General features: G+C 31.6%; 1 protein-coding gene across 1 annotated transcript; it reads left to right on the plus strand.

Annotated features, from left to right (window-relative positions):
- Positions 1-2,275: 2,275 nt before the first annotated feature.
- LOC133193632 (latrophilin receptor-like protein A) lies at positions 2,276-3,146 on the plus strand. The gene has a single exon (XM_061329588.1). It carries the CDS (start codon positions 2,366-2,368, stop codon positions 3,113-3,115), a length of 750 nt encoding a protein of 249 aa, XP_061185572.1. The 5' UTR covers positions 2,276-2,365; the 3' UTR covers positions 3,116-3,146.
- Positions 3,147-10,697: the final 7,551 nt, after the last annotated feature.

Consider the following 10,697-nt stretch of genomic DNA (forward strand, 5'->3'; position numbering starts at 1 on the left):
CTTTTCTTTCCAAAGATAGGCATAAATGAGAAACTCCTGGAAAAGAAAATCAAGGTAATACATATTTTCAAAAACAATACCAGTGAATGACACATATTATATTTTACTGTAAATTTTACGAGGAAAGTGCATTTCCAAAATCAACGATTATTAATCTTATTTGCGTTTAAATTTTTCAAACACTTATATGCCCTCGCTTCCTCAGTTCTATGCATTACTCATACTTGTAATTAGAAGATGTACAGCTCAAAAACTTGTTAATCTAACATGCTTTTGTGAACTTATTAAATGCACATTTTGAAAATAAATATATTGCTACTGAGCACAGGCGTATTGAAAAGATATGATATAAAGTTTTTTTTGGGTTGTATATTTGACGATGATGTTAGAAAATTGATAAATAAAAAAATATATAAATCGGTTAGGTCGATGCAAAATTAATGCAGAGTTATTTCTATGTAATGTACACTCTTATTTGTTCAAAGCATGACACACTTGCAAGTACGGATTTAAATATGGAGACAGTGCTTTATAATTGGAGGATGTAAAAAAAACTTTAGAGATTACATGTAGTTTATTATACTTAGTGTAAAAAAATAATTATCCTTTCTGTATAAACTTTTTTTAATATAAGGTCAATAGTACAGTGGAGCTTGTTTCCGTAATAAAACTTTACACACCACCACTTAGAAATTATAATAATGATACCCCCAAATATCACGAAATACGACTCTTCCAAAAATTGCAATCATTTCAAATATCAGAGGACATACACTGAAACAAAGTTTATTTCCAATCTCTTCTACGATAATTTATCAACAAAATCATGCATAGCACTCTTGCCTGTTACATGTGTACATATTGTCTTCTTTCTGCGTAATCAGCTTCCAAACATTACTTGCCAACTGGAAAACTCCTTTTACACTATCAAACACTATGTACTGGCCTCTCTGATTGCCTGGTTGAAATGTTTGTATCTATAAGACAAAATCAGTAGTTAAATTTTGTTGTTGAATTAAGTGTTTTTGTTTAATGTGAACAAAATTATGTATCCTTTCATATAACCCTTATTTGAACATTTTATAACCCTAAAACCCCCTCACTACAGTATATGTAAATGTATACTACATTAAGGGTACAATTTTACATGAAAGGTTTAAATGAATATTATAATTAACTCAAAGGTTATTCTGGACGTAATGTATTTTTGTCTTACCTCTAAGGTCTTGTGTTGAATGTTGTAACCTTCATTCTAGGGACCATAATTTTAAAACAAACTATACATAAGAATTTTTCTCTTAATTTTTCCAAACACGATTTTTCTATTCATGTATTCTCTGCTTTTGATAGGGGACATATCCCCTCATTTGAATAAATTTAAAGCTATAGTAGTAACTTTGTTCTAGCGGTTTTGGGGAGGTCTAAAATTATAATTGTTGACAAAGATCGGGTCAGACATGGTATTGCTGGAAAACATCAATCAGAATATCTAATTTGAAACCTTGGATAAAAAATAGTTATCTTATTTCAGACAATGGACATCTGCTATCCTGGGAAGATTTTGGTTGGAGGAAAGTGCATACCGATCATTCACCATCCAAAAGGAATTACTTATTCACTGTTTATATTATGTCAATTGAAAGTTACATCGATAAGCAATGATACTAGCAAGATTATTAAGTCAGTTGCTAAAACTGTGGGAAAGCACTTATACAAAAAGTTTTCAGTTTCTGGAACAATTGTGTTGAGTAAGTTTTTCTTTTTACCAATATATCCTATTGTAATCACTTTTAGAAAGGGATACTTTCATTTTTCTCTGCAAGTCAATTTGTATGTCGGCTTGTCATATTCTAAAAGCTTTGACAGGGACCAAGTCGAAAGAGATCTGTTAGCTCTACCTGCCAACTTGTCTATAAATATTAAAGAACAAGAAAATGAAAATATTTCGATCGATTTAAAAGGTAAAAGATTATCTAGTATTAGCAAAGCTCTGAAATCCAAAGAACATTTATTTCCCGATACATATGCCGCATTTGCCTCTCGCATGTACAGATATCTAGAATTTCCATATCCCACAGCTTTTGTTGTTGTAAGTAATTTACTTTTATGTCGTCAGAGAATATTAAACAAAAGTGAAGTAAAAACTGAAAACACGAACGGTCAGATCATTGTAAAGAAAACCCAGGAAACCTTTAACATTGGCGACTTTGTTTTAGATTTTGACGACAAATATCGAGTTTGTGTCCGATCCAGCCAGTCGTACATAAATGCTTTTGATCATGATTATGTCAACACACTTGAAACCTTAACAACTGTTTTAAACATTATCAGTATTTTATCCTTGTTGACCTTGTTTGTGCTTTACATGATAGTTCCCGGATTACGCACACTCCCTGGTTTGAATATTATGAACACAACTTTTTCTCTTTTTTGTATGCAAATTACTTATACAGTAGCAAATGTTTTACAAAGATCGACTTTGCTTTGTAAGATAACAGGTGTTATTTTACATTATTTCTGGCTTTCCCTTTGCTGTTGTCTTTTCATCTGCTCTTTTCATATGTTCAGGACCTTTTCAAGGTACACACAGAATGCAAGTAATCGTGGTCAAAATATAAGAGCTACTTTTACTTTTTACGTTTTCTTTTGTTATTTTACTCCCTTTATAATTATCGGTGTTAATATAACTTTCACGTTTGCTTTACAAGGGAAGATCGGATACGGGGAATACTTGTGCTTCGTTGAAAATTTCATTCAAAACATTGCCACTTTTATCGCCCCCTTAACTGTTACTTGTACGGTTAATATTGTCTTGTTTATTTTTACTCTTCTTAACATCAGATTTGCTAAAAACATCCGGAAATCGAAAGAAAACAAATCGGAGCTCCTTATTGCAATCAAACTATTCAGTCTGACTGGAACAGTATGGATTCTCCAGGTGTTGGATGGTCTTTTGCAGATTTCAATTTTTTCCTTTATTGTTACTTTTCTGACGTCTTTACAAGGCTTCTTCATTTTTTTGAGTTTTTCTAGTTCTCCAGGAATTTTGAACTTCTTAAACACCTTCTTTTGCAAAAGAAATAATAACCAAATGGGAGAAGGAGAAATTAAATAAGTAGCTTCAAATGGTTGTTTACGAGGAATTGATCCACATTAGCTGGAAAAATCAATCAACTACAGATCCATACCGTATCTCTTAAAGGGTTGTTGCATGTATGTTGTGTGATTGTGTTTGTAATTATTTTTGCTTGGCATTGGAAAACTTTGTTTGTGCTTTTATGTTGTGGGTGTATGGGGAAGGGGGTTATTGTTGAACTTCGTTTAACACAAATTCTATAATTGCGCACATGATATGATCCAACGGATTTCACCTTGTTTAGAATAAATCTGCAACTCCAGATAGCCTTGCTCCCAAATGTACTTTAACTTCTCGGTTTTTGATTACTCTTCCAGTCATTACCATTTTCTTCCTACAGATAAAAACTATCCTCTGAACATTTCTACTTACGATTATTATCGTCATATATATTTATAAACCAGATATGAGGTTATCGTTATCAGCTGTATTTTATCACAGTTTCCGTTGTAATCATGAGTAATCAGTGATCATGCATTTTTGCTGTTTACATTTTATTATAATTTAATCAATTAATCTGAAATATTCATATAATTTTGATTACTTTTTAATTACTTTTCTGATTAAAATGGTAAAACAGAAATATATTAAATTATATTCATTGATGATATTCATTTGATTAAATGTGCTATTACATGTAGGTATATCTTCTATTAAAAAATAGTAGGGTATGTTTATCTCTCTGAAATTCATGTAGCACTAAAATGCCAGATGTAAGCCTTTATCATCTTATATGTTTTAAATTTATGTGACTAAAATAAATAATTAAGGTATATGTACCAGGCCGATTTGAGTTTGTATACGAAGGTCGTTCAAATAATAATGCAACATACAGTTTATCATAATAAATGAAGGATCACTTAATTTTATTTTTTCACAGTCGAGAGGTACTATTTAAGAACTCCTAATCATTGAATACCTCATGCTTTTCCCTATAGTTTTCGTAAAGACATTTACCTTCTTACTTGAGCATGGTCACAACAATGAACAGGAAACTGTTTTTAAATGGTCTCTGCCAAGAAGATGAAAATAAAGGCCTATGTGAAATCTGCGCCTCATTACAAAAACTGCTGAAGAATCAATATGAAAAATGTGTTTTTGATATCTGGAAAGACATATCTTTTACGCTGGTATAGTGTTCAGAGGGATTGAGAAATCCATGTAAAAGGACTGTTACAAGATCGTAGTTGAATTGGTCGACCAAAATCTGTATGAGACAGCAAAAATGTCGATGCTGAGAGCAATATGATATCTGTAAATGCCAGGTTTATCGTAAGAGACGTTGATAAGACACTAACATTTCAACATCACAGTTTATTGAGTTCTGACGAAGAGAAATAAATCTAAAAATATTTCTATATCAGATAGGTTCTTTATTTTTATTTCCTTACAGATGCCAAAGAGAGCACATGCTAAAATGTGCCAGTGGTCTATCAAAAATTGAACAAGGAATGTTAATTTTGGGTGATGGATGTGAAAACAACGGTGCACTTTTATTGCTTGAAAGCAAGAACTGTAATAAAGGGAGGAATCAGAGAAGCTCCAAACATGTCTTATACAGGTTTTCTCTTTTATCAAGGCGAACCTACATCCAAAGGAAGTACCATCAATGTTAGTTTTTATTTTAAAATTGCATCGAGGAAAGTTCAGCAGCTTTTCTGTGAGGGAAGTCCAAATACCGGTCCTCGAGTTAATTTTCTTGTGTCTGACAAAGCTGCTTCAAATAAGTATAGAGATGTAAAGGAAATTTTTAACAAAGGAAGGTTTACAGAGCTTAGCCATCCTCCGTATTCGCTAGATATCGGTCATTGTAGAATCTCTTATTCAAACAACTCAAGAAAATAGTCAAAGGAAGAATTTCCAATATTAGACGTGTCGTAAAGAGAATTTTTCATAATTGTCTTTTGAGCATCCCTAAAATAGCGTATGCTGAGATGTTCTGATCATGGGTACAAAGACTTTAGACGTGTAAACAGGGCACACTTTGGGGAATTAAAATTATATTAAAAAAAAAAAAAAAAAAAAAAAAAAAAAAAAATCCTATTTGTGCTTTTCTTATTTTTAGGTCGCATTTTGTATTACTTTTTGAACGACCCTCGCATTCCGAAGCTTTTATATGTGGCTTTGACTACAGATCAACCTATTTCGATTTCCCAAAACAATATACAGCATGAATTTGCAGCTGGATAATAAAGGTGTGCTTTGGATCAGCTCGGATAATACAATTGTTAATTATCAAACCTCTTCCAGTTAAGCAAAGTTTAAATTTCATATCTAACAATTAGAATTTTGAGATGTCCGTCACAAAGGTATGTCAGCACAGTCATTTACATCATAAATCAAATCTTATAACAGGAAATAAAGTTTACGATGTGTTCGATGCTGCAACTGTTAATTACTAAAAAAAGTTAAATAAGTACACGTATGTAACCTAGGTAAATTTATCTACTTAGCATAAAATATAGGAAAGATATGACAAATTCATAGCGATTCTCTGTAATCACTTAAACTTCTTTGCCACGCATGGTTACCGATTTTGATGAAACTTTGCCCTTTATTACAAATTGACACCAGAAACATATATCAAATAAAATTTCTTTGCTATGTGTCTTGGTTGCCATGGTAACAGCCAGAAAAGTTGAAAAAAAATTGAGATTTTCAGCTACTTCGAATCTTTATTAAGCCTTAATAAAGATTAAGAAAAAAAACATTCTCACAAAACCTTGACACCTTCTTGCCACTTATGCTATAAAGAAACTATTTAGAAGTCATCTTTAAGTAAGTGGTAACAACATTTGGAATACATTTTAGATGCTGAAAAATGCTGAATAACGCTCAATAGTCACTAATGATAGATGTTACATAATCAAACTCAATCAACATCCAAAAAAACAATAAAAATATTTGACCTTAAGTAATTAGGTATTGGCAATATCGTTCTAAAAAAGACTTTCATGGTTGCCATGGTAACACAGTGCAAAATCTGTTGCTAAGATTGGGTTAATGCTACTATTTTTAGGAAAAACAATAAAATTCATGATTGGCACATATACATCCTTAGGACCTTGCTACACCGACAACATAAGAAAAATTTTGATTAATTTTTACTTTGCAGTGTAACCCTGGAAACAACATACTAGTTGTTTAAAGTGATATTTTTTTCTGCTTTAGGAATTTACTTACCTTTTAATCAAGAAACATATTATTTGACTTGAATAGTACTTATCTGGTAGAACTAAAGTTGAACATCATACATTGATAAAGTTTGTTGAAAAAAACAACACTGTTTCTATTGTTACCAAGAAGGGAAAATGTTCGATTTTGTTAATTTTATATCAATATTAAATCCTATGTGCCAGCTTTTTGCATCCAGTTAAAGATTGGGTTGTAGTCAAAATTGAAAGCCAGGTTAGTTGTTCATATATATCTATCATAAAAGTTTTGGGAATCTATATACAAGGGTACGTATCTAAGGAAACAGAATATTTTTTCAGATTTTTATGCATATTTTTTCGGCTAAATTCCATAGCAACGCTCTATTTAAAGAGATTAATTTGAATTTTTTGAAATGTGAAAATAAGGGACACACCAATGCCTTTAAAAAATGATCCTCAGTTATATAGAAATACGGTTTTTAACAAGATAGGGTATGATTAAATCACTAAGAGAGTAAATTTAAAATCCATTTGTGGTATCAAAACCATGGCAACAATTGCCAACCTATAAAAAATATTATATTTCGCCCTTGGTATATGTTAGAAGGATTTCTTGTCTATTATTTGCTTGCATTTGAACCTATAATTGTTTTTAATCTTAAGTGTATGACTTTATAAAATTAAATGAACAAAATTATTATATCTGAATACTTTGTTTTCATAGTAATGTATATAACAGTTGATTTACCAAACAGGTTTATCATGCATTTAAGACACCAGGCCTTCAACTTTCAGAAACAGTCATTGCCACTTGTTTGCTTTGCTGCAATCGTTAACTGTGGGACTCTGGACATGTTGAAAAATGGTATTTTTCAAATTTTAGGACATGCTATGGTAACCATGGCACGTAGCAACCAATTTTTGCCTGATCTGAGTTTACGGTATCAAAGACTTTTATCATAGAGAGTTTGGAGAAATTCTGAGACTATGCGTGCCACAACTCCTATATAAAAGTTGAAGTCATTACAGAGAATGGCTCTTAAGTATTTATAGTATATATGTACACTCTTATTATAATCTACTCTTAACCCACTTGTACATATATTGTACATATATTTCTGTTTTGTACTCCTTTGTACAGATGACTTGAAAAATTGGTAAAGAATGGAACTGAACATGTATCACAATTCTCAGAATTATTTGTTTTCCAACTATAAATATGTCTATTTTGATCAATGTTCTTTATTTTCACCTTTTTCATTAAATCAATGTTTTATTGGTTTGCCTTTCTTTTCTTTTCATTGAAACACATTAAAATTATTTATATGAAACAGAAATCAGATGATCAAGTAAAAAAAAAAACTGGAGGTATTTTTGTATTTTATATATATATTTTATATATATACCCGGGGAGACAGAAGACGATTTTCAAACAATTAATGTATTTTCAGTATATAATCAATAGAGCTCTGTCTTAGCTCCTGAAGCGTAGACCCAGGGGCTGAGAAACTCACAATTTTGGAAGAAGCAACCTTACTCATCTTAACCATACACTAAGTATATTTGCTAAATACCCAGGGAAAGAAAAGATATCATTTTCACGATATATGCAACAGAGCCCTGTCTTAGCAACAAAATCCTTGACGCAGGGGCTATGAATCTCATAATTTTGTAACAGGCGTCCTTACTCATCAATACCATACACCAAGTAAATCTGTAAAATACCCAGGGACAGAGAAGTTATTTTAAAAAAAGAATATGCATTTTCAATATCTGATATATAGAGCCCTGTCCTAATACTAGAACCCCTGGCCTTGTAGGGGCTTTTAAATTCAAATATTTGGAAGAGGCACCCTTGCTCATCATAACTATGCGCTTACTTTGTTTGCATAAGACGCAGGAACAGAGAAGGAGATCAAATCAAACAAATTGTCATTTCAGTAAGATATTCAGAGGGACGTACTGTACTGGATTTCTTTCTTAAGTGAAAAAGCTAATACCATGCTAGAAAAAAGAGTATTCCATACTATTTTTTACCGCCCTCAAACAAAGCCTAATAATTAATTAATTGATCATGAAATGAAATTATTTTGCCATCCTTACTCACATAAACAATGTGAATAATTATCGAGGGATTTATTTATGAATCAGTTTTAATTTATAGACAAGTAATTTAAAAAGTACATTTATTTGAAAAATAAACATTTGAAAATATCGGGAATTCTTATGTCTTATTTGTTTTGTTTGTTGTACTTTGTGTTTACCTAACCGATTAATAAAAAGCAATACAATTGTATAAAATGGTGTCAACACCTGACGTTTCAATCGCCTTTGGGCATGATTAGCAGAAAGTCAATGCATGTTATTTGGGTATCAGTGTTACACATCACTGAACATGCTGATCAATAATGTCACTAATTTCAATCTATGTACTGCAAAATATCTTTGTTTCAATAAATATGTATAAATTTATTTCGGGATTAATTAATTTTGAACATAATCTGAGAGTCCCTTTTGCGTAATTTACAGATGTACACTCGAATGCTTGTATAATAAAACACTTAAAACTAAGTGTTATTGTTTTCTGTTACATAGAGAATCTAACGATAATTAATTTGTCAAGTTATTGAAAATAACCATGACTGAAAAATAATATTCGACAAAACTTAACAAAGAATTTTTCAAAAGCTCCAATACTTAAGAAAAATGCGTTCAGTGTATGGGAATCGGTCTTGCTCTATAATCATAAGATACATGTATATTTAGAGCTAATTCTGGTAGAAAATAAACAATTCAAGGTTAATTTTCTCTTTAAAAAAATAAATAAATATGGGTTTCAAGATCAATCACAGAAAAAAAAAGGATTTATTTTGGTGAAAATTTAAAATAACACACAATTGTGTTTAAATACTCATGTTATTTAAAGGTGTGAACGTCTTCTTCGTTCAATTATTATTTTTTGTTTCTATACGCGTACTGTGATTTTCTTAACAGTTCAGAAATGACTGTCGCGTAAGAATTGTAAATATTTGTTGATACTACTCAGAAAGAAATGCATCATCAATTTCAACTGCCTTTTATAGTTACATTGTTTATTGGTAATCTCATTTTTGAGTAAGCTCCGCCCATTAAATTAATTAACCCTGCCCACTGGGACTGCTTTCTGGGACCGCTGTGGGACTGCTCTGGGATTGCTTTAGCAGTCTCAGAAAGCAGTCCCCGGGACTGATCTGGGACTGCTCTGGGACTGCTTTTTGTCAGGTTGGGTCTGGTTGGTACTGTAATGAAAATGATTTGACATTTGTAAACAGGTGTAGCATGATATTGAAATTGCAAAATAGGACGACATTGTGACAAAAGTACAGATACAGTAACACTATATAAGTATCACCTCCCCGCTAGATACGTGTGCTTGTCGCAAAGCCACTGGGGTGGACTATTCGTAATGAGAGCCGCCTTAAGATCTGCAGACCTTTATTTCTCGTTGAGTCGAACAGTATCAAGGACAGCGTCCCGATTCAACCTCCCCGAATGTTAACAAAATTTTGTATTTATAGACATGATTGGTAATTGACAAATTTGAGTAACATATGACATTAGTTATAAGTGCAAAAGTGTTACTAGATTTTGTGACTTTGTAGCCCTATAGCGTACATGTAAGTACACTTTCATAAGTTATAAACATAAGATCTTAATATTCATGTGTTAGAAGGCAAACCTTTATTGTCAAATATTTCAGTAATTTAAAGCATTATCTACGCATGGTTAGCATGACCTGGTTTTTTTTTTGTGTGTGTGTAAGGCTAAGCACGTGGTTTGTGTTGAAATCATTTTCTGAGATTTACACAATCTAGTCACTATGTTATACTTGTATATGTGAATTTGTAAGGATAATTTGTTGATTTCTTGCTGAGTTATTATTACATGCCGGTTTAATTGCTTATAAGTTGATTGCTGTTACATTGTAAAAGAAAAAAGTATGGAAACCCGGTTTGGTCATAAATGTAGCATAACAGAGTCAATGTTTTAAGTCAGTCATTTTGTATGTAATTTCTTATAACCTTTTTTGTAATTTACAGTCTTTTACTACGTCGATGCTGAATAAAAACAATGAGTCAGTACAGGAACTGTGTCTAAATTGTTATTTTGTAGTAAGTATTTTGAGTAAATGATCTTACATTTACTTATATATTTTATTTCACCTGTCAATTAAGGTTAATTTCAATCTTTGATTTTTCCCAATTTGACACAAATGTCGATGATTTTCCCAATTGTAAAGGCCCAGGCCCTGTTTGAAAAATGTAGAAAAATCACTGTCATATGTAAAATTAATGCAATATCCCACAACATAAAAATTAACTTATTAATCTTTTGCATATTTTTGGTCACAAGGGTTGGGTTGGGGG

This window comes from Saccostrea echinata, unplaced genomic scaffold (genome assembly GCF_033153115.1).
Source record: "Saccostrea echinata isolate AGI-Se365-2 ecotype Australia unplaced genomic scaffold, CSIRO_AGI_Sech_v1 ptg000028l, whole genome shotgun sequence".
NCBI classification, from domain to species: Eukaryota; Metazoa; Mollusca; class Bivalvia; order Ostreida; family Ostreidae; genus Saccostrea; species Saccostrea echinata.